Below are 27,787 nucleotides of genomic sequence, written 5' to 3' on the forward strand. Positions count from 1 at the left end.
ATCAGAATCACTTACAGACATCGTGTACCATGTGTAAAATGCTCAATAGCACATAATTTGCGACGTTAAATAATAAATTGGATTGCATTGGTTGATTCAATCACATTTAAAATAAGTTTCAACAACATACCCATACCATTTACGCACAAACGAATAAACAGACGGTAAAAATTTAGATTTTAAGCATGTGTAAAGATAGGAAAGCTGTCTAAAACTAAATTTATGAGTGACATTTTATGAGGCATTCGCAGTAACGTTAAAGGCAGAAAGCGTAACGTTACACTCTGCAATACTCTCTTTGTTAAAATAAAATTACTACGTTATAATTTCGATAACACGTACAAAACAACTCACCTGTTTTGGCATTAAATGAGCGGAAAACTTGCTGCTTTTTTTTTTTTTTTATTGTAGTACACTGTTAAAAATTGTCCCGTTAAAAAACAGTAAAATACTGGCAGCTGCAGTTGCCAGCAATGTACTGTTATTTTACAGTATGTTGCTGTAAAAATACATGGACTACATTGATTTACACAATACTCAAGTGAACTCATTTTGCTCACTGAAAGCAACTGCCTCAACTTGGTCAACTGCTGAATGAGTTTATGAAGTAATGTGCTATATATGCTTAGAAGCATACTTATAATGATAACTTATTTTAGTTAATTAGAAAAGTTCGGTTTAATTCTAATGTCTTATTTTTCACAACAGCACACATACATGTAAATCTGGAATCACCAGAGAGATTCTGACTGCATCAGCAACTAAACAGCCGCTATTTTTAAATAGAGAAACATGCAGAATAACATCAGCAGTTCATTGTTCATCTTTAACTCATACACTGGCTCTACTCTCCTCCACAACGGTGACAGACAGAAGAAATTAGCTTCAGGTTTTACAGTAAAATACTGTTTTTTCCTTGATTTAACAGTAATCTACTGGCAGCTGTGGTTGCCAGCAATCTACTGTTTTTTTACAGTCTACTTCCGTAGTGTAAATTAACAGTATATTACTGTTAAAATACATTTTTACACTGTGTTTTTACCTCTCACACCTTTAACCCTTTAAACCCCAGAGCATATACTTCAGTTTTAATTGAAGTGTCCACACTACTGAGTGTTCAAGAAACATGTAGCAAAGCTGAAGTAAATTCATTAATTAACTGACTAATTAAATGATAATTGAGGATTAACAATGAACAAATGAAGAAATACTGAAGGGAGAGAACAAGAACAGAACATACAAAACTTTAGTCACAGCTTTATAATGAAATAACCTGAAGAACAACAAATGATTAAATCATTTAAATGATCAGCGGATGATTAAACAACTCTACAAACATCATCACCAGCTACACTTATTACTTAATACATGTATTTTTGTATAACATCTACTAAAGTTCTTCTTGAGAAAAAGTTAAAGTTTTACGTCACCATCATGGAGAACAGAGTTTGCTTTAGTTGGGCTCTTAGCCCTGTCATATTTAACATTTATATATCGTGGCTGCTGCAATTGTTAAGAACTTTGTTTGAAAAGCTCCTTTGTTGTGGCAAGCCAGCCAAAAGCCTAAATAAGATCTGGTGATGTTCATGTTGCTATTAAATGGCAGAGACTGTTCTCATTTAGTATAATAAAATTTACTGCTCCTATTCAATGTAAATCTATTGTTTTACATTATATGTATATATATATATATATATATATATATATATATATATATGGCAATGATTTCTGGAAGTTTTTAAGAATATCTTGGACAATAACACTGCTCTATGGTGTAAACCGCACTCAAAGAGACATCAATAATCAGCATATGAACCTCAATAATGGTGAAAACAAATTTAACAAAATTAACAGTTTAACTCACAAACAGGCAACTGAAAGTCTAAACATAAACAACAGCAGAATCAAACACAAATAAAGAAAACTGTAAGACCATTATACAAAATTTATTTATACCGCAATGCATGCTGGGATATTTGTACCGTGCCACTCCCAGCATGCATTGCAGCATGAAACATTTGAGATGTTACCATTGTTGAGATACAAGGTCAGATTCATGAGGTCTGAGTGTGTATTTGTCATAACTGAACTGTTTTTGTATGTTATTTCTTAACTGTTAAGTAATTACGGAGGTATCTTTTCTGTTTACACTTCTTATTAATTAAATTAATACCTGCAATTAGGCATAAAATCTATTGAATGTGGCCCTTCTTCCAGATTTATAACAAAACATTTATCAGAATTAATTTCAGATAAATAGATTTCTCTATTTATTGACTTCCCAACTTTATTGCTATAGTACAAACGTTTTGTAAACTCTGTATTACAGCAGTTGGAGTGTCCTCTTAAAAGAGTTCAAGGGTGAAGAACCCAACTAAATCAGCCCTTCACTCCATTACGGTGACACAAAAAACACCTTAATTTCTGTTGGATCTCAATGAGAATAGTATGGAAGTCAAATCAGTCAGTAATAAGTGTGTGTCTGCTGTTGTTTGTGGAGTTGTTTAATGATCCTCTGCTGAGACTGAAGCTGTTTTATTTTATTTGATTTTATTTTATGCTGTAACTCAAGTTACTGTTTGTGTTTCTTCTTTATTTTCTTCAGTAATTGTGATTATTAACAGCAGGTGTTCATCAGTGTCTGAATTCACTCATTAGTGTTCATTAAAACTGTCAGGTGAACTATATTAGTTAACTAGTGTATGAAATAGTGAACAAGGACACAAAGCGTGATTTCAAACACAGACTTCAAAACATCGAATCTGAACTCTGTTAGCTCACAGTTTTCTGCAGTTGGTTACTTTCTCGAAAACAAAAATGTTACCCAGAAAGCACTGTTTTTAACAGAATATTACTGTTTTAGTGAAAAAACATTATTTTACCGTAGAATCTGACCGTTTTTTAACAGCAATTTTTTACAGTGTATTTACAAACATAGTACAATAGAATACATCTCACAACAGTTATGAACATAATAAAAATAAATAAAATAAAATGAAATAAATTCTTTCATTTATACAATGCATAAACATGCCAGGGGTAGAACAAAGAATAGGTAAGATAATGATAATCATATAAAAAAAAAAACTTATTCAATCAAATGAAATTTACATAATGCCTCATATGTTTTTTTAGCTTTTCTGTTTTTTATGTTACATAATGTAGTACCATATTGTTTAATCTCCTTTATAAAATGAACACAATTTGGCTTAGCTTTGGCCCATTTCTTGACATGGATATGGTATTTTCCAAGTAATATTATTAGTTGTATAAGAAAACATGTTTTGGAGTCAATTCCATCTTGTACAAAAGCAAGTATGACATCATATAACCCAATTTGTATTAGTGTACCAAATGTCCTTGAAATAAAGTTAGAAACATCAATCCAAAATAATCTTGAGTATACACATTGAAAAAAAAGATGAGTAACAGATTCTTTAATAATTCCACAAAAATCGCAAAAGTTTTCTCTATCAACTCCAAATCGTTCAAATAATTCTTTTACAGGATAAATTCTGTGTAAAATTTTAAATGATACCTGTCTTACTTTATTACTTATAAAGAACTTATTTGTAAGTAACCATACTTTTTTCCACTCAATACTTCCAAATTTTGATGACCAGAAGACTGTTGAAGATGGTATTTGATTCTTTTTTAATACATTTCTAATATATTTATTACTACATTTATTTTTAAGAATGTTAATATCACCAATATATAATACATCATCACTTGTCTTTGGCTGTTGGTCCACATTGTATATTGAATTACGTAACAGTGATACAACTTTATTTGGTATTGCATCAAAAATAACAGCATAGTCTTTTGGTTTTACAGGAACTTTAAATTTTTTAAGGAATTCCGAGTATGAATAAAGCAATCCATGTTCGTCAAGTAATTGACTGACTGTACATATTCCATTGTCATACCATGATTGAATAAATATAGATTTCCTTTTGTACAAGATATCTTTATTATTCCACAGAAAATACCGATGAGGTGTAAAATTATGTTTATAGACCAACTGCCAAGCCAACAATGCCTGCTTATGAAAACTTGCCAATTTAATAGGGATTTTATCAATAGAGAAATTACATTTTAAAAGAAAATTTATGCCACCCAAAGAGTTAAATATAAAATTTGGAAAGATATGCCACAAAGTTTCTTTATTTTTAATGTATTCAATTATCCATTTTATCTTAAATACCTCATTGAGATCTGTAAAATTTAACACTTCAAGGCCTCCAAAGTCTTTGCTGTTATTTAAAATATCTTTTTTTAAATAGTGAGCCTTTTTACGCCAAATAAAATCATAAAGAATTTTATCCAATTCCTTAACAACATTTTTCGAAGTTTCCATTGACAATAATATATATACAGACCTTGAAATTCCTTCTGCTTTAGACAGCAACACACGACCATATAAGGACAGATCTCTCATTAACCACATATTATATCTGTTTTTGATCTTTTCAATGGTGGGCTTAAAATTTAATTCATTTCTTTGTTTCAAATCCTTGCTTATTATTACACCGAGGTATGTAACAGTGTCTTTTATTGGAATACCACTAACTTCTTTTAAGGGACAGTCTTTAAGAGCAAATAAAATAGATTTACTCTTATTCATCCTTAATCCAGAGACCTCAGAAAATTCCTCAATACAATTAATAACACTCTTCACTTCTTTACTATTTTTTACAAAAATTGTAGTGTCATCAGCTAATTGACTGAGTTTTATTTCTTTGTCAAACACTGAAATTCCTTGAAAATCAGCTTTTTTAATATGAGTAGCCATTACTTGTGCAACTAATAAAAAAAGAAAAGGCGATATAGGGCAACCTTGCCTTATCCCACGGCTCATTTTAAATCTTGGACAAGTCCCATGAGATAATTGGACTGAGCTATTACAACCATTATAAAGAGTTTGAATTGCATTTTGAAAAAAAATGCCAAAGCCAAAAAATTCAATAACTTTGAATATAAAAGAGTGTTCAATAGTATCAAACGCTTTATAAAAGTCGATAAATAATATTAAACTGTCCTCTAGTATAAAATGGTTATAGTCAATTAGGTCAAGAATTAATCTAATGTTATTTCCAATAAACCGTCCCTTCAGAAAGCCTGATTGTTCTTGATCAATTATCATATTTAAAGATTTTTTAATTCTTTTGGCCAATATCAGAGAGTAAATTTTTGTATCATTGTTTAGCAAACTAATTGGTCTCCAATTTTCCAAGTACAATTTGTCTTTATTAGATTTTGGTATTACTGTAATTACTCCTTGTTTTAGTGAAGCTGGAAGCTCTCCAATTATAACTGATTCTTTATAAACAGCAAGTAAAAAAGGTGCAAGAATATTATCAAAAGTTTTATAAAATTCCCCTGTCAACCCATCACTTCCAGGAGATTTATTTTCTTTAAGGCTCTTTATACAATCTATTACTTCTACTAAATTGAAATCTTCATCACATGAATTTCTAAAATTAAAGTCAATTTTATTACTATTTTCTGATAAACTGCTAAGGAAAAGTTCTATATTAGTGGGTTGATTAAAGGAACTATATAATTTACTATAAAATTGAGATACATAGTTAGAAATCTCCTTAGGATTTTCATTGATAGAATTATTTATTATTAATTTATTAACAGATGAAATTTCCCGATTCCTTTTTTCTAAGCTAAAAAAATATTTAGTATTCTTTTCTCCGGCTTCCATCCATTGTTTTCTTGACCTAACAAATGCACCTTTTGCTTTTTCTTCATAAATATTGTCTAGATCGTTCTGCAATGTTGTAAGTTTTAATACATCATTGCTTGACATATCTTGGTTACTTCTGCACATAATAGAATAAATGTCACTAATTATCTTGTTTTCGTTTTCTTTTTTCCTCTTTGCAATAGACTTTCCATAGGATATAGCGAGTTTTCTTATTTCAAATTTAGTTTGTTCCCAGTATTTTCCATACATTTGGGTCATACATGCCTGTTTCCAATATTTAATAATTAAGGTTTTAATTTGAGCTTCAAACTCTTTACATTTCAGCAAATTATTATTTAATTTCCAGTATCCCCTCTTAACCCTGTCTGACTGATGGCCTGAAATACAAATTTTTATTGATATGCCCTTGTGATCAGTTAAAACAGATGGTTCAATATTCACATATTCTACTTTTTCTTTCATACTTTCTGATATAAGCCAAAAGTCAATACGCGATTGGAGAGATCCATCCCTATTAGACCAAGTATATGCTAAGGAATTTGTATTCTTATACCTCCAAATGTCAACTATATTTAACCTTAAACATACGTTGCTTAATTCATTTGCACTATAGTCAACTTTCGGGGGCAATCTATCTTGTTGTCCATCAAAAATAGTGTTAAAGTCACCACCCCAAATAACTTCAGCTGAAGGGAATTTTAATTGCAAGTTATTAATATGACCTTCAATATCTTGAAAAATTAATCCATTTATTTTTTTATTGTTGGTGGCATAAATATTTACAATAATAAATTGTACCTGGTTTATTTCAACAAGTAGAATGACCCAGCGGCCATTATCATCCGATTTTTGAGTTATTGTCTTCCCTAAAAACTTATCTTTTAAAATAGCGACACCTGCTGATCTATTTGAAGCGCCAAAAGAAAACCAAATGTCACAACCCCATTGACTCTTCCAAAAAGACACATCTTCTTTGCAGGCATGAGTTTCTTGAATAAAGCAAAAGTCAGCCTTTTTACTTTTACAAAACAGAAACAAAGCCTTTCTTTTTAGCAAATCTCGTATACCCCTGGCATTAACAGAAAATATTGTTATTGACATAACTCAAAAAAATATACAATCCTTAATTATAAAAAAAAACAATCAAGTGAACAAGTGAACAACAACCGAATAAGGTTTAAGAGTGTTGAGAGTGTATAACGGGTAAAAAATTCCCTCCGTCTTTGAAAAATCAGTCACGTTAACTTAGTCCTGAAATCCTTTTCGCTTTGATTAAAAAAAAAAATAGATAAATGACCTCCTTTGTTTTTTTGTTTTTTTTCTGTGTACCACAAAACAAAGTAACTATTTTTTATGGAAAATATGTTATTGAAATTATCAGTAACAAATATGTATACATTTAAAGAGTGAAAGGAAAATAAATTATATATATTTTAAAGAGGTCACATCATTAACAAAATTACAATGTAGCTAGAACTTTTTGTGTTACAAAAAAATCAGTGTCTAAAACCTATATTTAGAGCAATTTATATCTTAATTTCTTTACCATCAACTATTGCCTTGATTCCAACAAAGAAGGCCTTTTTTCCCTCTTTCCTGGCTTTGTCGATTGACGGCCAAAGGAGATTCCGCGTAGCCCTGTCTTTGATCGTGAAGTCTTCTTTGAAGTACATCTTGTTCTTCTTGAGAAAGTCATTTCCCTTGGCTCCTTTCCATGTGAGGTCTCGCGCTGTTCTGGAAGTGAATCTTATTATCACTGGCCTTGGTTTCTTTCCTTTGCCGCCGTCTGCACTGGATCTTCCAACTCGATGAGCAATGTCCACATTACTTGCTACAAAGTCACGCTCTTGCTCGACGACCACCTCTTTGCAAATTTCCATTATTCGCGCCTTGACATTCTCATCTGGACGCTCAGGCATCCCTTCCAAACGAAGATTCCATCTCCGGCCGTAACGATCCTGCTCATTCATTCTGTCCTCCAATTCTGAGATGCGCTTCAGATTAGCTTCATTCTTGTTTTTTAACTCTTCGTTCTCCTTCCGAATGTCGAATATTTCTGAATGCACCGCCTCTAGGGCATCTTTCAATAAGTTGATGCTATTCGAATTTTCTTTAACCATGTCTTTTATTTCTTCAGATGATTGTCGAATTATTTGAATGATACTTTGCTGTACCTGGCTTAATGTGAGGTCATCCGTTGCATCACCTTTTGCCACCCTTTTCGTTGGAGGTGCTTTTGATGGGGTATTCGGAGCAGAATCATTTTCTTCTCCTTCTTTGCCGTGACAACTATATGAATGAGTTTCACTAATGAGCCTTTTTTCCGTCGATCGCTGAAGTTCAATGTCCATCTTTACGGAGTCAGACGAGTCCATGGTAACTTTCAGGAGTTTTCAATACGAGTAAAAAAAATATGTAAATATGACTACTTAACTGTAACACGTTCTAACCACTGATATAAAACTTAAATATAAAGTGTGACTGATTAATTACATCGAAATCTGTAAGATACCCGCTTTTATTTTCAGAGCCAAAGCATGTGCGTCTAATCAAGCCGCCATCTTGCGCCGCCCCGGAAAACTTGCTGCTGCCATCGCTCCGCTCCGTGTTGATGACTCACGAGGGGGTCCTGTATGTAAAATATACACTGAAGTGGTGTAGAATCCCGCGCCAAAAATCATTTAAAATGATTCGTGACATTAAGGTTTTACAAAAGTATTTAGGACAATTTGTGTAATTAACAAGTAGCCCAGGCGTATATATAACATTACAAATAAAAAAACTGAAGTTTGTGCTATTAAATGAGGAAAATGACGTACCTCAACACCTATGGCTTTGTGTGGCTGATGCTGTAATGACGGGTATAGTCCCACAATCCCGGAAAGTTGCTAAACCGGCTTCTTAATTCTAAAATGTAAAAAATCCGACTCGCGTGTCTTTCGATTGCTTTTATGTCAAGTTTCCGGCAGGAAACTGTCCAGCAGGAGCAGCCATTAATGAAAAGTTTATCGTCAAATGCGGACCGTATTGACTCAGTCACCTCAAGTTCCCGTATGTGCAATTAACACCGATGAGGAGTATGGAAAGGCAACACCAATAATACACACTGTTAAAGTCACAACTTAACCCACATCAGCGTTAAAAACAGTATATGTACACTTAGATTTTAACACTAAAACACTACATGAGCTTACACCAGAAATTCAACACCTCACAATTTGCTGTGTAATTAAAACATTTCGGGAGCCGCGACGTCACTCAGCGCCCCATTTCCTCTAAAATGCACAAAACAGGTGACATTCTTTAGTGCTGGATTTGTGCTGGTTTATGCCATTAAAATAAACACTTTATCTGTTTGTATTGTTTAGATATTGCCTAATCAAAACACTTTGGGAGCCGCGACGTAACTCTATATTGCACAAAACAGGTGTCATTCAATTGTGCTGGTTGTGCCGTTAATAAACACTTAATCTGTTTTCCTTGTTTGGATTTAACCAAAATATTTGGTCAGATTTGTGCTGGTTTGTGCCATGAAAAGGAACAACAGATATTTATATTTGTGCACAAATATGTTACTTTCGTTTGCTCACAAATTGTGCTCTTTTGTGCTGCAAAAATATTATTTGTAAAAAAATAATATCAGATCATTAAGAGGTCTCTCCACCCCAGTTGCTACATATTTACTAAAATAGTCTCGTTATGTGCGTTTCATTTGTGCTGGATTGTACCTGAAAGTTTTGTTAGTGTTGCTTCTTTTATTAAAATATTGAATGAAAGATAATGATATCAGCTACCCGCATATTTTAAAATATTTAAATTTGTTTGGGCTGATAGAAATTTTGTTTAAGATGCTTTATTTTTTTAGATAGCCTAGGCCAAGGTTATTCTGAGATCTTTTTATTATTAGAAAAAGCATGAAGGATGCGAACATCATTTTGACAGATTTAATCCAAGTAAAAGGGCTTGGCCAATATAAAGATAATTGGCTACAACCCTGCTTTACTTATCTACTTCGTTTTAGTCTCATATGAGTAGCCAGCATGCTTAACAATAGAGGAAAAAAAAAAAAAAAAAATATATATATATATATATATATATATATATATATATATATATATATATATATATATATATATAAAATCTTTATTAATTTTATTTATTAATTTTATAAAAATGTATTAATATAAATTTTTTTACCTGTTTAACCATGCTGCGATTTTCTCTTAAATACTCTTATCATCTGGTCGTCCATATTAGGCTGCTTTCGTATTTAAACTAGCAGCCTAAACTTTTCTGTTGTGGTAGGTAGGCCTACCACTTATAAGTAAAGCAGATTTAGTGGACTTATTTAGTCAATATTTATTTTATGGGGAAAAATAGATTATAACAGGCGCAAACACAGGCTATGCGTTTTTTACAGATAAGTTTTGGTTTTCGTGATTGTGTTGTTTGTCATACGGTAAAAGAACAATGTCCAAACGGCAATAAAATAACAATAAATTATTGATTAATTAATTACAATTAATAATAATAATAACAATAACAACAATCATATAAAATATTTACATTCACTTAATTGGTAAACACTGCATTTTTATCACGGGCTGTAGGATGTTATTTTGACCATTTTGATTTGGTTTAATAAAAGATAAACATGTAATATTTTGTTATATTTTAGTTATCCTTAGTTATCTTCTTATTATTGTCATTATTATTAATATTATTATATTTATTTTATATTTAATAACTTGTAGACTCTTTAAACAATGAGGAAATAACTAAACTTTTTTAATTCAAGGCCCAGACAGCTTGTTTTATAATTTAATGCCGGCTATAGGTTACCACCTGAAGGACGGTTATACGGCGTGTTGTGATGTCGGCCGTCACCGGAGAAAATTAATTTAAACTTTAAAACTTTAGTTTTTTGGACTTTTGTTTGAAAGCTTTAGTGGCACTGTAGCTGTCCAAGGTACTGTTGTATAATTTAAATTATAGCCTATATATGCACCAATAAACAAATCGAATGAATGAATGAATGAATGAATGAATATAGATTCTTAAATGTTGATATTGTTTTTTGCTAATAAAAAATAAATATTAAACAAAAATTTCTTAAAAATAAAATGAGCACTTTTCAATATTTATACAATTCAGTTAAATATAAGCTGGACATTTTTGGGGACATGTAATTTATCTGTGATCTTTAATATATACTGGGTAGCTATATTTTCTAAAATCTCAACCAGGAATTGCTTTAATATGAATATGCTTTACATCCTGATATGCTGTTGTTTCATTTTCATTCTTATTTCACTTGAAAAAATCGGTACTTAGTGTTTGAATACTAAAATAAATAACAGCCATTGTTTAAATGGTTATTTTACCAACAAAATGTATATTTTATATTTTTATCAACTTTTGATATAAAACCTGTGTGTAATTTATTGATTGTTAAAAATGAAATAATTTAAGTGCTATATTTTTTATTAGTGCAAGTGCTTGCTTACTTTGCCCAAGGCCTCTCAAAAAATATTTCTGGCACTATAATACAAATGTATTATTGTTTTTTTTATCATTGTTTATTTTTGCTTAATGTATGAAATTTTTAATAAATTTATTTCCCCTCCAATCATTTTCATTCATCACGTTAAATTTTGGTAATTTTCCCTCCAAATAAAATTGATTTGCTGTCTTACCTGGTTTAGCACGGAATGTGAGCCTAACAGCTCAGCATAAAAAAAGGTCCGAACGATTGGAAAAGCGGCTTTTAAAGAGACAAACTATATACGAAATTTCTTTCAAAAAGATATTTTTTCCAAGAAAAATATACGAATTATATTTTAGTTTAAGGCCAACTGTGCGGGTGGATGATTTTCAGTCAGTGGAAAGTAGGCCTATGAATTTAATATGCCTCATATTGTATCACAATCTTCTGTCATATATCACAATCTTCTGTCATATATCACAATCTTCTGTCATATATTTGCAATTTTTTTAATGTCATAACACAAATGAGACTATTTTAGTAAATATGTAGCAACTGGGGTGGAGAGACCTCTTAATGATCTGATATTATTTTTTTACAAATAATATTTTTGCAGCACAAACGAGCAATTAAACGAAAGTAACATATTTGTGCACAAATATAAATAGGTCTATCTGTTGTTCATTTTCATGGCACAAACCAGCACAAATCTAACCAAATATTCTAATTAAATCCAAACAAGGAAAACAGATTAAGTGTTTATTAACGGCACAACCAGCACAATTGAATGACACCTGTTTTGTGCAATATAGAGTTACGTCGCGGCTCCCAAAGTGTTTTGATTAGGCAATATCTAAACAATACAAACAGATAAAGTGTTTATTTTAATGGCATAAACCAGCACAAATCCAGCACTAAAGAATGTCACCTGTTTTGTGCATTTTAGAGGAAATGGGGCGCTGAGTGACGTCGCGGCTCCCGAAATGTTTTAATTAGTCAATATCTAATCAATAAACATGGATAAAGTGTTAATTGTTACGGCACAAACCAGCACAAATCCAGCACTAGAGTTAAAAAAACACAGATTAGCTTACCTGACTAGTGGTCGCAGCAGAATAATAAATCAAGGCTCAACAGTGTAGTGTTCCTCCTTGTGCTTCAAGCGAGTATACGACCCGTTCATCAGTGGCTTCTTGAAAATAGCCTCTAATGGTTTATGGTCAGATTGAACATTCACACTGTGTCCATAAACATACTGATGGAACTTTTTGGTCGAGAAAACTATCGCCAGCAGCTCCTTTTCAATCTGGGCATAGTTCTTTTCTGTATCTGTTAATGCCCGAGATGCATATGCTATTGGCTGCCCCTCCTGCAGCAGACATGATCCTAAGCCATCTTTGGATGCGTCTGTCTGTATGGTGACTGCTGTGTTGGGGTCATAGTACCTGAGAACTGGTGTGTTGGTTAGTGCTGTCTTGAGTGCAGACAGGGCCTCGTCATGTTCTGGTTGCCACTGGAATACAATGTCCTTTCTTAACAGCTGTCTAAGAGGGGCCGTCAGTGTTGCCTCACCTCTGATAAATGGTGCGAGATATCGAATCATGCCCAAAAGACGCTGCAGTGCTTGTCTGTCCTCAGGTGCTGGCATGCTTACTACTGCCTGTATCTTGCCATCATCTGCTTTTACACCTTGTGGTGTTATCACGTGGCCCATGAAATGTACATTGTTCACCTTGAACTGGATCTTGTCGGGGTTGAATTTCACGTTGTGTTGTTCTGCTCTCTGCATAATTTCAGCAACAATGACATCATGTTCTTGTTCTGTGGCAGCAGCAACAATCATATCATCTGCTACAATGTGTACACCTTCTATGTCTCCAAACACTTCATTGTTGTACTGCTGGAAAACTTCACTAGCAGATTTGACACCAAACGGCAGTCGTTTGAATCTATATCTACCCCATGGCGTGTTAAACGTGCATAGTAGTGAAGATTCTTTATCAAGTGTGACTTGCCAGTAGCCGTCCTTTTCATCAAAAATGGAGAAAATTGTCTTTCCTGAAAGCCTACACAGAACATCTTCAGTAGTTGGAATGGAGAAATGTTGACGAAGGATAGCTTTATTAAGGTCACGAGGATCCAGGCACACTCGTAATGACCCATTCTTTTTTTCAGTTATAACAAGGCTGTTGACCCAAGGAGTGGGCTGGGTGACTGGTGCTATAACATCTGCTTGCAACAGCTGATCTAGTGTATCCTTTAGTTTGCCCAGCACTGCTAAGGGAATTTTTCTACAGCCATATATGACTGGGATTGCTTCCGGATCAACATGAATGTGGTGTTCACCCGGAAACTGACCAAGCCCTTCAAAGACTGTTGGATGTTGTGCAATCAGCTCCTCTTTGGAGGTATAATGCTTAATTACAACAGTCTCAACTCTTTTCAGCAGTTGCATCCTTTCACATGCTTCCTTACCAAGTATTGGAATGGATGAGTGTCTGGTGATGTAAAAGGGTAAGCATGCTTGCACTTTGGGTGTGACACACTGAAGGTTGGCCACACCTTCCGGCTTTAATTTTGTTCCACCATAGGCCACAAGCATAGTTGAAGTTGGTTGCAACATCGCTGTTTTGTGCAGAGATTGAAAAATGTTCAGAGGTATTATGTTGGCTTCAGCCCCAGAGTCCAGTTTGAACTTCACTGTCACATTTCCAATGTTTACATCTGTGTGCCATGCGTTCTGTACTGATCCACTTGTCTGATTTAGTTCCACTGATCCAATGAATAATGAGTCAACCATGACATTTCTATTGTGTTTAGGCTTTGTGTCTTTTTGTTGAGACATGCACACTGAGGCAAAGTGGTTGGATTTGCCACAAGCATGACATGTTGCGCCATAGGCCGGACACTGTCGTGGAAGGTGAGATTTTCCACACTTTTTGCAAGTGAATGTTACTGTTTTTTGCTGTTGAAATGACTTTCTTTCAAATATTTTGTTCTGTTTTACATCTTTTGTCTTCTTCTTAATGGCGTGAACAGTTTTACTCTGCTCCCCCATTGCTTGAATCTGTGTTTTTGCTGCCTCTGCCGCTCTGCATATGTCCACAGTTTTTTCAAGGGTCAAGTTTGTTTCTCTTAGTAGCCTCTCCTTTAAACGCTGATCACTGATACTGAACACAATCTTGTCTCTTATCATGTCAGATTCTGTTGAGCCAAACTCACAGTCCTTACTCTTTTGTTTTAGTTCTGTGACATACTTATCGATGTTAATCGCATCAAGCATGGGGTAAGCCCAGAACTGGTGCCTTTCGAAAACAATGTTCTTTCTTGGTAAGCAATACTTCTCCATTGCAGTTACTATATCTTGCATTGTTTCATTTTCCCCTTCTAGCTCAACAGACAGTGAGTTATATACTTCTAATGCCTCCTCTCCTAAAGCATGAAGCAGAATGGCAATCTTTACCTTTTCAGTTTTTGAGTCTGATCCTGTAGCAGTCATATAAATGTTGAACCGCTGTATCCATCTTCTCCAGTTTTCACCTGTATTGCCAGACAGGACTAATGGAGGTGGTAATCTGAACTGATCCATGTTTGTTTTTCACTATGGCAGACTTACTTTAGTCAGGATGAGTTCACGTTCTTCATCAATTTGCTGTCAACTGCAGGCTTGAGTCCGTAAAACAACTCTCTTCTGACACCATGTAGTGTTTCCTCCTTGTGCTGTGTGTTATATAGACAGCTTACACGGAGAGGTATAATTCAGAAACACATTTATTAAGGGCATATAACAGTACACCACAAACAGGTAGCATCTCACATCTTGTGCTTTATTCTTCTGTCACGATATATTACAGAAAATAACTTAATCCGAGCATCAGAGAAAAAGAAAGTCCCGCGCTCTTGCGCTTGTTACAGAAAGTTCACACCACACAAACACACACATAGACGCACACACAGACGCTGTTAAAGGAGCCGCACCCCTTTTTCACTCGTTAGTTACAGACACTTGTCAGATGTTATTTTAGAGAGCGGGCGCGAGGTTGACTTCATGTTTACACAGCAGAAAAGCGTGTGCTTTTACGGGCGTGACGTGGAGCCGATCCGCCAATAGCAGCACATTATGTCGATGACCAATCAGAGTCACTTAAGGGCGGGCCTTTTAGAGGAACTAGGAAATATGACAGTCGTTTTCATGTTAGCTGAGTAGCTGTGTATAATCAAAGTGAGATATATGAAAAAATTACGCGATTTCCGTCAAGTGAAACATAAGCACACATTGCTTTGCATCTTATAAACACAACCAAGCCTTAAAATTACATTCTGGACCACCCCTTTAAATGTATGTCAAAATACTGGCAGCAGTGGTTGCCAGTAATCTGCTGTTTTCAACATTTTAGATTCGTAAATTCAGTTTCCAGAATATTTCTGTTAAAAACAAATCCCACAGTCTGTATTTCTCATTCGAACACACGTAAGCCTTAAATTCCAGAGCAAAATCCTCACTAGTGTTCTCACTACAGAGGGCTGAACACTCAGACAGTGATGAAGTTAATGAGACAATAAAGTGTCTAATTAAAGGAGGATTGAGAATTATTGATGAACAACTGTTAACAAGCAGAATCACTGAAGGACAGAAAAACACAAGCCAAAACCAAAGATGAAATCAACTGAGAAAAAAAACTCTAAATAAAATAATAATCAATAAAAATAAAACAAATTACACAGTAAAAAAATGTCATTTTTTAACATCTTTAAAAAAAAACTCATCAAATAAACAACTTATCATGGAGCTTCACCTATTACTGACCTGATTTCTGTCATGTGAACAAAAGCTCTTAATGAAATTTCTGTTGTTCATTTGAAGTCACCATGATGGAGGACAGAGTCTGCTTTAGTCAGGCTCTTCAACTTCTTACTATAAATGTTTTTTATTTTGGCTGCCATAGTTAGTGTTAATTACACTATTTTTACATATAGCATGAAAAGCCTAAAGAAAGTTAAAGTATCAGTCTAAAGAGATTATTTATAACATAGCCTTCCATTCCTGCTTGTTTTCTAATTCAATATCATATGTGATATGTGTGAGAAATAAATAATATACATAAATGGAACCACTGAAACTCCAATAATATAAAAACAGTATTTACAATGAGAATGGTTGATCAATGGCAAAACTTATAAACACCCAGACATCAATAATTACCCAGCCGGCACACGACCGACCTTCAACGTTGAAATATGGTTGAAATAAGGTCAGATGTGTTTTGAACGTTGAAATAATGTTGATAGAACGTTTAATGTTGAACGGTTGAAAAACAGCCTGCATATGACAAGGCTTCAACGTTGAAATGTGGTTGAAAATACGCAGGCCCGGATTAAGAACTCAGGGGCCCCTGGGCACATTGTATTGTAGGGCCCCCTACCTGGCCGCACCCCAATAGTTGAATTTAAAAAATAAGAATAATATAATAATTTTTAAATAAAATTAATCTATAATTTGTTGCCCACATATTTAAATAAATGATATATAGTACATATGTATTTATAGTCTGCAAAGATTTAAATTATTTTTCAAAGCATTAAATAGAAATACTAATAAAACTACATATATATATATATATATATATATATATATATATATATATATATTTTTTTTTTTTTTTTTTTTTTTTTTTTTTTTTTAAGGGTATTTTAGTGTATTGCTTTTACAAACTTATAAAGCATATTATTGCCATGGCATATAACGCACAATGCTTCTCCAATCCAGTTCTATGAATCTGAGTTCTATGAATCTGAGTCTTTCATAATACAAACACTGATTTACTCTCTCTCTCCTCTCCCTGTATTTTCTCTACTCTTCTCGTGATGAAAACTTGATTATAAACCTAAAAGTATCCGAAATCACAGACACTATACCTCTTCTCTCCCCTCTCTCTCTTCTGGGCCTTTCTCTCTCTCTCCCTCTCTCTCTCTCCCTTTCTGTCTGTCTCTCACACGATGAATCCAGTCCGCGCTGCGCTGCCGTTAGCCTCCTCCGCCTGGTTAATGCTAGCTTCTCATCTTTTAAAGTTAACGTCTTCTTCTGTACCCTCATTTTCCTGATCACGGGTCTGTTTAAAGAAGGTGTGTATGGAAAATGCCTCAATAAAGATGCCTCCTCTCCTCTTTCTCTCGCGTTTGCTAAATCCACTTGTCCACTCATTTTTGATCTATGACAGATAAAGTCCGCTCAGTTTAGTGCGGGTTATTACAAAACTGACGTTTCCGCGCTTGACCAATTACAGCATTCTGTTTAGTTAAAGAAAGAAAGGCAATTTAAATATAATAATATTAATATGTGATCGCGATTTTTTTGCTCAGAGGAAATACAGTTGTCTGAGCAATATAAGTTAGTTTTTGAAGAGAGGGAGGCGCGGCAGGCGCGTACACAGCAAATTTTAGATAGTAGATTTAACTACCTTAGAGTTAAAATTAACACTCCCTCATAGTTTATATGGGAACCACTATAAGTGTTAAAAATAACACTTTTAAAAGTGTTAACATTGTCAACACCAAGAGAGTGTTAATTTGCAAACTCTTATTGTTTAAAATATCTGTTACATTTCCGACAAAATACCAGCAGCTGTGGTTGCCAGAATCTTTCTGTGAAAAAACATGGAAGTTTTATATATCTGTACAAATTTACAAAAAAATAACCATATTTCATGAACTAATACAAAGTTCAGTTTACAAAATCATAGCTTAGTGCACAAAAATGTAAAGCCTTTAGATGCATCAATGTTTTCATGTGTGATGGCAATTAGCAAACAGATTTTGACTGCATTAGTAACTACACAGTTACCTTTAAACAAAAGAAGATGCAGCATAACATCAAATACTCTCAGTTCATCTTGGACTTGAACAGAGACGCTATTATCCTCCACAATGGTGACACAAAAACCGTTTTGCTGTTTTTCTTTTTTTTTTTTTCATTTTTAGATTTTACAGAAAAATACCAGCAGCTGTGGTTGCCAGTAATCTGCTGTTTTTAACATTCATAAATTCAGTTTACAGAATATTTCTGTTAAAAGCACATTCAACAGTCTGTATTTTTTTATTGAACACAAACTGCAAATTTTAGATTTGGTAGATTTAACTACCTTAGAGTTAAAATTAACATTCCCTCAGTGTTTATATGGGAACCACTATAAGTGTTAAAATAACATTTTTGAAAGTGTTAAAATTTTTAACACCCAGAGTGTTAATTAGCAAACTCTTATTGTGTAAAATATCTGTTAAATGTATGTCAAAATACTGGCAGCAGTGGTTGCCAGTAATCAGCTGTTTTCAACATTTTACATTCGTAAATTCAGTTTCCAGAATATTTCTGTTAAAAACAAATCCCATAGTCTGTATTTTTCATTCGAACACACTTAAGCCTTAAATTCCAGAGCAAAATCCTCACTAGTGTCCTCACTACAGAGGGCTGAACACTCAGACAGTGATGAAGTTAATGAAACAATTAAGTGTCTAATTAAAGGAGGATTGAGAATTATTGATGAACAACTGTTAACAAGCAGAATCACTGAAGGAAAGAAAAACACAAGCCAAAACCAAAGATGAAATCAACTGAGAAAAAAAAAAAACTCTAAATAAAATAATAATCAATAAAAATAAAACAAATTACACAATACAAAAAAAAAATATTTATCAACATCTTTAAAAAAAACTCATCACATTAAACAACTTATCATGGAGCTTCACCTATTACTGACCTTTGACTTGATTTCTGTCATGTGAACAAAAGCTCTTAATGAAATTTCTGTTGTTCATTTAAAGTCACCATGATGGAGGACAGAGTCTACTTTAGTCAAGCTCTTCAACTTTTTTTTTTTTACTATAAATGTATTTTACTTAGGCTGCTATAGTTAGTGTTATTCACACTATTTATAGATATAGCATGGAAAGCCTAAAGAAACTTGAAGTATCAGTCTGAAGAGATTATTTATGATATCATAGCCATCCTTTCCTGCTTGTTTTCTAATTCAATATCATATTAATTTTGTGTGAGAAATAAATATTATACATAAATGGAACCACTGAAGCGCCAATAATATAAAATAAAAAAATATTTACAATGAGAATGTTTGATCTATGGCAGAACTTAAAAACACACAGACATCAACAATTAGTCTTTGAATCTCAATGATGGTGACAAACAAAAAAATAAAAATCAAGTAAAAAAAACACTCTACTGAAATATCACCTCCCAAAAACAACACAAAATAAAGGAAAAGAAAGAGATTGTAAGAACATAAAGCTGCATAATTTATTCATGCTGCAATGCATGCTGGGAGCTTTGTACTATGCTGTCACCCAGCATGCATTGCGGCATGAACTATGCAGCTTTTTTTTTTTTTTAGCAACCACGGTTGAGGTTCATGTCCTGATTCTTGATGCCTGTGTGTCATATGAGCAAGCTGGAGCTTGAATGTTTAGTGCATGACACTCTAATTATTAATTGCATCCTAATTGTTTGTTGAATTTTCTATGAAGAGCTGCAGACTGCCAGTAGTATTGTCCCATGCAGCTTTAATACAACTATATTTGCATATCTTTATGAATCAACTTAATAAACACCTGAAATTAAATCTATAACAATTAAGCATAAACAGTATAGTTTCTCTTGACCTTTCTTGCTATAGCTAATGAGTTTTAGAAACACAGCTATAACAGTCAGAGAAACATTAGGCTATAAGAGTAAAGCTTCAAGAGCTCAAATAAGCAGCCTCTGATCTCCATGATGGTGAGGTCAAATGAAATATTTTTAATAAAAAAACATTAACCTCTGTTCATTGTCAAATATTCTTACAGAAATGAAGTCAAACTGTAATCAGTGAAGCTGCTTATACTATTATTTAATGGAGTTGTTTAATCCTCTGTTTTAATTCAGTTGGTTTGGTGTGAGGCTGTGTCTGTAGTTTTATTTCTTCCTTCAATTTCTTATTTTTCTTCAGTTATTGTGCTTGTTAACAGCAGGTGTTCAACAGCAGATGTCTGAATTCACTTATTTGTGGTCATTCACTCTGTCTAGTGGACTAAACTAATTGAGTAATTTAAGGGCCAGGTGAATGAGGGTGTGGTGAGATTTCAGACACTCTGATTAGTTTCTCAAATACAAGGGTTTTCTACAAAGGTAGATACATGTTACTCTGTATGACAAGGTGGCAAATCAGCTTCTAACGCCGAGAGGGTTATTTTACCTTTATCTAACTCTAGAATTTTAACACTTTACTCTGAATTACCACAACACTTGAAATTTAACACCAATGAATTTGCTGTGTATAATAAGGCTAAACATTATTAAATACCCACGAGACACTTGTGACTTTATATCACATTTGCATTATTTTTAAAAAAATGTTTCTTTCCTGTTAAAAATAAATATATTTCCAATCTGATATGTAATGGGGAGAAAAAAAAGTAGCACGAGTTCAACTGATGGTGGATTCGAACCGATGTTATGTGTAATCGCGTCAAAAGTTGGTGCTGTGTGCCTTACAAGGTGCGCCACTGCGGCTGTATTATCACACTGCTCTTTACTCATCTTGTCTCTATCAATCAGGCATCGATAGGCGTAAACCCTGAATAGCTTAGTCCAACTGGATGCGCTATTTGCAATTAGCCTAAAAAGACACTCCGAAATTGTCTTTTTTTCTCCCCCCTCGCAGGGGCCCCTAGTGCGCACGGGCCCCTGGGCCTGTGCCCATAAGGCCCATTGGTTAATCCGGCCCTGAAAATACGTCAGTTGTTGCTTTAATGTTGAAACAATGTTGAATGATAAATGGTTGAAAAAAGTTACAGAAATCCTTGTACAAATCAACGTTGACATTTTTTTTTATCATGATCTGTATGTTGAATTAACGTCATGGCTTCACCCAATATTCAACATGTTTGGTTACCATGGTATCGGAGGACTCGGCGCACGCGGCCACGCGCAGCGCTTCACTTCACTTAATTACGAACACCTGACCTGCAGTGCAGCAGAATTCAGAGGTAAGCGTGTTTTTAGATGCTTTAATGTTTTATTTACCCCCCGATTTTGTTTTACACACAGTGTATCTTAAATGTGACTTAGTGTAGTGTTTCGAATTTTGAAGCATTTAAAACTTTCCAGTTTGGTTTAGTTTGCGCTCCGGTGACGCAGCTAACCTCGAGGTAATGTCACATGTGTAACGTTAGTCTAAATGAGCGTTTTTATGGCAAATTCAAAGCGATAAACTCCAAACGCAGTTTAAAGTTACTGAGCAACGTTATAAAACAATATCATTTTTATACGCTGTATTATTAGTGTTATTATTACAAAGTGAACTGCTTTCGTTTCACTGTTGTTGTTGTTTTTGCTTTTAGACATGTAACTTACTCCAGAGACGCACTAACTTGCACAGCATTGATTGGAAAAGGCTTTGCCCATGTAAGTTTACTTTACCTTTAACTAAGCTAGCCTATCTGTTAAATCTTCTTGGTGCTTTGGTTGGTGATATTCTCTTTCTAATCTGTTTGTTTATTGATTGTTAGGCTATGTTGTGATATTATATTGTTATATTGATATTATTATTGTGAAATCATGTTGTGATGTTACTATGTGACAGTATTGGGGAACAAATATGTATTTAGTGAGAAATTAATGTTTAAATTACACTTTGAATAGTAGCAAATAAGAGGTGTAATGGGTTTTAACTTTCTGGGTTTTCTGGAAGGTCCAGTTGAGGGCATCAAGAACATGCAGATAGCCTAAACCTGTGTCAGCCTGGACAGACTGCAGTTCTGCTACTCCACGCCAAGGTTTTTGTATGGATGTCTGACTACTACTGTGTTCTCTAAAGGTATTACTGGAGCAAAACAACAGCACCCGTTACAGTGAAATTTGTATTTATAAAAATAGTGATACATGTGTAGCAGGTCCAGTACATGTGATGTCATTGAGAAGTTGTTTTTATTAAATGTCATTAAAACAAATAAATAAACATGCTATTTAAATAAATCTAAATATTAAAAACTTGAGGATTAAGATGAGAAATGAAATGCATCATCTGTCTTGCGAAAAGGGTCTACTTAAGAATTCTGGTGTTTCCCAACTGAAAGGGATAGTTCACTCAAGAATGAAAATTTACTCACATTTTACTCCCCAAATGGTTTAAAACCATTATGAGTTTATTTTGTTGAACACAAAAGAGGCTATTCTGAAAAAAAAACTAAAAACCTGTAAACATTGACCTCCATAGTAGAAAAAAAATACTATAGAATTCAATGGTTATAGATTTGCAGCTTTCTTCAAAATATCTTCTTTTGTGTTCAACGTGGTCAGTAAATGACGACAGAATACAAATTTTAAACTATCGCTTTAATTTTCTGTCCTACATGCAGAGTTTTGCAGAAGTGCTACTCCTTCTAGAGTTTTTCTCAACCATATGTCTAAAAAGCTTTAAACAGCTTTTACAGTACATGTAATGGTTTACAACAACTTGTAATTATTATATGTGTTGAATGTTTCATGGTTCTTTACTGCAGCCTTTGTTAAAAAAAAAAAAAAAAAAAGAAATTTTTTCGAGAATCTGAAATTTGAATTCTGGAAAATGCTGGCACCGGTGGTGGTGAAGGGCTTCCTGACGATATCACACCTAATTCTTCACTTCTCTTAGTTAGGAATATTCAGATGGATGAGTCAAAATTATTGAGTGTGGCGATTATTATAAGACAAATTTGGATTCAATAAAAAATAAATATTTGAATTTCACTTTGTATAATAGCAGATACCAACTTAGTTGTAACCTCGTATTTCATTTATTGCAGGTTTTCTGGAAGCTCCATTTGAGGGCATCAAGGACATACTGATGGCCTAAACCAGTGTCAGCCTAGACAGACAGACATCTATTGCAGTTCTGCTACACAAGACCAAACTCTCTGCTTTTGTATGGATGTCTGACTAGTACGGTGTTCTCTAAAGGTATAACTGGAGCAAAACAACAGCATCCGTTACAGTGAAATTTGTGTTCATAAAAGATAGTGATATATGTGTAACAGGTCCAGTACATTTGTCATAAAGGTTAAATCACAGTAAGTACTGTAAAAATAACTTGTTTGCCTTTGCCACAACAGGTCATGGTGTGTGCATACTGCTCGTAGTAAACACACACGCTGATCTGATGCGGGAGAGATATATGCAAACATATTTGTATTTACTGTTTTGTTTTGCCTCACTAAAGTGTTGTTGGAGCTTGTTATGTTCACAGTTGAAATCACTGAAGTCACATGGAACGTTTTGACAATGTGTTTTGTGCCTTATCTTGACGATGACCATCTTGGGACCATTGCTGTCTGTAGAGGATGAGGAGCGTTTAATCTAAAATATTTTAGTTTGTGTTCTGAAGATTAACAGGTCTCTGGGATGACACAAGTAATTAATAACAGAACCTATATGAACACTTAATGTGACATGTAATAGTGAAATAGTGGTCCTACATTCACAAATGTGAGCCATTATTATAAGACCCATGTGAACATGCAATTTTTATGATACTAGTAATAATGGAATAACAAATTGCTTTTACTGTTGTGTTTGTGAGAGAGAATCAAACCATATATTCTACACATTTTCTTGATGATTTACTGAAATATTTGTCTACATGTTCCACTGTCACAGGTGCTCAGTTTTGCTGCAGTAATGCTAAACACAATAGATGTACTTTATGCAAAAAAAACAAAACAAAAAAAACTACTAAATATTTAGCATGCAGACCTGCAAAGTGAAGGAGTAATGTCAGGTTTAGATTATAGCATGAGTTTTCACTATTGTGAATGTGAAGCCATTCATTCACAATGAGTTGGAATAGCAAACCTCATTATTGATTTTGTTGGAAACTCACCTGGTGTTTGAGAAATAAATGTGTATTTAACTGCTAAACTGATATAGATGTTTTAGTGTTTTACACTTGATTCTTTGTCCCCAGTGCCATCTTTTACCTCAAGTGTTTCTCTCAACCTATAAAACCTCAAACAGATGTAATGTATTTCACTTGTGATTCTTAGTTGTGAGTGATGTTTTTTATTTTATTTTTTTTACTGCAGCCACTTTAAAAATGGGTATTTTGTAAACTTTGTAAACGGAATTGTATTTTGGAGACTGTGATGGTTGAAGCGTAGTTTAGTTACTTAGTTTAATTTAGTTAGCATCTGTCTTTCTGAAGACGGTACCACTTTACAAAAAGGTTGTATTAGTAAGTGTTAATGTATTTACTAACATGAACAAAGAACAATGAAGCATCTTTCATATAAAGAAAGTACAGTTCATGTCAGCTCAGTGCATTAATGTTAACAAGCATACATTTTGATTTTAATAGCATCGGGACATATTTCAATTAATTAAATGATTAATAAATGCTGTACAAGTATTTGTTCTTTGTTCATGTTAGTAAACATTAACTAACTTTAATTCATGAAACCTAATTAAAAAGTGACTCTTTAATTGTATGCCTTTTTCTGTATTTGAGTGTACAGCATGTATAGTAACCTGCATGGTTTTGATGAACTGTATGCTGTAAATGTTGCTGTATATTTAGAATAAATGTAATAATGAGGTGTGTATTAAATAAATTGATACACAGGCTAAGTTGTGTATTTTTGTCGTGTATTTTTATTAGTAAAAATTTGTTTGCTATATTTATGGACTTTGCGTTGTATGTAATTTCTATTTAACTTGCGTTGAAATGTATGACGGTGAAACAACGTCACGGTATCAACGTTGATCCAATTTGCAAAATCGAAAGGTAATTCAACCTTCATTCAACGTCTACAAAACGACCATAATTCACCCATGAAGAAGGTAAGAGTGAAACAACGTTGTGATTTCAACTGTGAATCACCGGTGGTGGTCCGACGGTAAAACAACGTCACTACATAAACGTTGATCCAATTTGCAAAACCGAAAGGTAATTCAACGTTGATCCAACCATAGACCTGACGTGGTTTCAACGTTGAATCACCGTTGAAATGCCGGCTGGGTGTACACCACTTGCTCTCTGCCATATAAGCAGGAGTAATGTTTAACAAATGACACCAAAAAGGAGTGAGCTAAATCATTCATTTCCACACAATACTGGGAGTTTGCCAAAATGTAAATAGCAACAGACAACAACATAAAGTTATCATAAACCTGAGGCAGCAACACATCCTTTAAAACAACAGGACCCGTGTACAACAACAGCTGACGGAATTCTGTTGCTTTCCAGCGAAGCCTTTCACCAAGAGCCCTTGACTTTCTGTTGAACTCTGCTGGAATGAAGTCCTTCAGTGCTAGCAGTCTCTCAGAGATGGCACAGACCAAAATGTTGGAAAGTCTTGTTTGAAGTGGTCCCACTGCACCACACCACAGATCCAGAAGACGTCTCATTACTCCCAAGCACATTAGGTGCATGTAATCATGCGGAAAACCACTGATCATATCAATGTCAGTTTCCAACAGAGGACAACGTGTTAGATGGTGTTCCTCGTCTAATTCTAGTCTGAAATCTTCATCAGTCCTACAGGGGGCATTGGTCTCTGGAAATGTCATGCGATGTTTAAAATAGGAACCCTTCCGCTGACACTTGTCACAGCCATAGTAGTGTTGTAAAAAAGAAAATAAATGAGTGAAAAGAAGAGAGAAGAACCCAGTCCAGGAGACTCGGAACAAGCAGAATTCCTTTATTGAGACGTGTTGGTTAATCTGCAGTCATACAGCATCTTTTAGATTTCCATGTGTCTGCAAGAGCCTACTAGAGGTCTGCAGTCTGCAAGTTCTTTCACAAGTCTCTCACAAGTCTCACACAAGTCTGAATTAGTCTGAATTAAGACAAAGATTTCATGGCTATATTGTGTTCTTAGGAGGAGGGGATATAGCTAAACAAAGCATGCAAATTAAGGGTTGTGGTCGGCAGGGTAAACTGCTTCTCAGGTCTAATCTCATCATGTTCTGGAGACAGAAACCGCCTGACCATTTGATCGAAAAGAGAAAACAATAGACACCCCATGCTGTGAAACTGACAATTTGCATTACTTTGGCTTAGCCTGTAATCAGAAAGATAAAGGTTAAATGTCACTCCTAGCTGGGATGTTAATGAAATTATATAATTAAAAACCAGAGAATATAACTTTTCAGTTATACGTAGATTATTGTTCATTTGGAATTAGTTGATAGAAATTTATATTTCCACAGTAGCCTGTGTGAGATTTTATACCTTTGATAAAGGCTCGTGCAGGAGCATCACACATGACCGATGTAATCTTGACAAAAAAAGTCTTTCCAGCAAACCCAAAACCTCTGCCTTAGCTCTGTAACTCTGAAGCTAAGTGACTAAGATAATCTGACAGAATTTTTGGTTTGGTATCTCCGCAAAACAAACCTATAACAGCAGGCTTTTTGGATACACCTTTGAGCATACCAAGAATAGGCCAAAGTTGTACTGAAGAGCTCTTAAAGATGGGGAGGCCAACAAAATTTAACTGCAGGTTGAATGTGTAATTATCCGGGAAAACAGAACTTACACTTCTCAAAGTGTTTTTAAAAGCATCAATTATACCAATGTAGTGAAAAGACCCACCAGCAATCGTCTCTACACTGTAACTTGTTTTTGTTTTTAACAAGGACCTTCCATCCTTTGGCAAAAATGGGAAATGAGCTCTAAGAATGGCCAATAATGCAGAAAGTGCAATGAGTGAAACACCAAAACGAAGTGCCCAATCGGTCAAGCTGCTTCTTAGATCATTTTCATCATTCCTGTAGTCTGTACTGCTACTGTCTGAAGTACTACCAATGGAACCAGGGTTCCTAATTGGAGGACTACCAACAGGGCTGCTAACAGGAATGTTGTCTGGCAACTGATTGTCTTCGTTTACATCCTGATCCACTGATTCAACGGATTCAAGAAATGTTTTAACTCTTTTTAGAGCTCTTTTTCTCAGATTGCTGTGCTCACTGTAATTCATCACCAGTGATGCAAGTGCTGAGTCACAAATACATTTTTAAGGATATTCCAAACACTGAGTATCAGCTGAGGATGATCACAAACCTATAATGAAAGCATACCACCAACTTATTATACATACACACACACACACACACACACACACGCACACACACACACACACATATACAGTTGAAGTCAGAATCATTAGCCCCCTTTTGATTTTTTTTTTCTTTTTTAATATTTCCCAAATTATGTTTAGGAAATGCAAGGAAGATGCAAGGAAATTTGACAGAATGTCTGATAATATTTTTTCTTCTGGAGGAAGTCTTATTTGTTTTATTTCGGCTAGAATAAAAGCAGTTTAAAATTTTTTAAAAACAAATTTTGGGACAAAATGATTAGCCCCTTTAAGCTAATTTTTTATTCAATAGTCTACAGAACAAACCATCATTATATAATTACTTGCCTAATTACCCTAACCTGCTTAGTTCACCTTATTAACTTAGTTAAGTCTTTAAATGTCACTTTAAACTGTACAGAAGTGTCTTGAAAAATATAAAGTAAAATATTACTAACTGTCATCATGACAAAGTTAAAATA

General features: G+C 34.2%; 1 protein-coding gene and 2 long non-coding RNA genes across 3 annotated transcripts in view; 1 reads left to right on the forward strand and 2 right to left on the reverse strand.

Moving 5' to 3' along the window:
- The window catches only part of LOC148682196 (uncharacterized), a 141,144-nt gene that overhangs the window by 16,383 nt on the left and 96,974 nt on the right, over positions 1-27,787 (reverse strand). The gene's annotated exons all lie outside the window — the stretch shown is intronic.
- Positions 21,196-23,936, forward strand: LOC141381720 (uncharacterized). Its single transcript, XR_015483745.2, has 4 exons — positions 21,196-21,239; positions 21,594-21,657; positions 21,944-22,069; positions 23,037-23,936. It is a non-coding gene; the product is annotated as an uncharacterized LOC141381720 (long non-coding RNA).
- LOC147844959 (uncharacterized) lies at positions 24,858-27,206 on the reverse strand. Its single transcript, XM_087247706.2, is given in 2 exon segments — positions 24,858-25,846; positions 26,440-27,206. Coding segments are annotated over 2 exon segments (1,392 nt in total). The 3' UTR covers positions 24,858-25,221.

This window comes from Danio rerio, chromosome 4 (genome assembly GCF_052040795.2).
Source record: "Danio rerio strain M-AB ecotype USA chromosome 4, GRCz13ab, whole genome shotgun sequence".
Taxonomy (NCBI): Eukaryota; Metazoa; Chordata; class Actinopteri; order Cypriniformes; family Danionidae; genus Danio; species Danio rerio.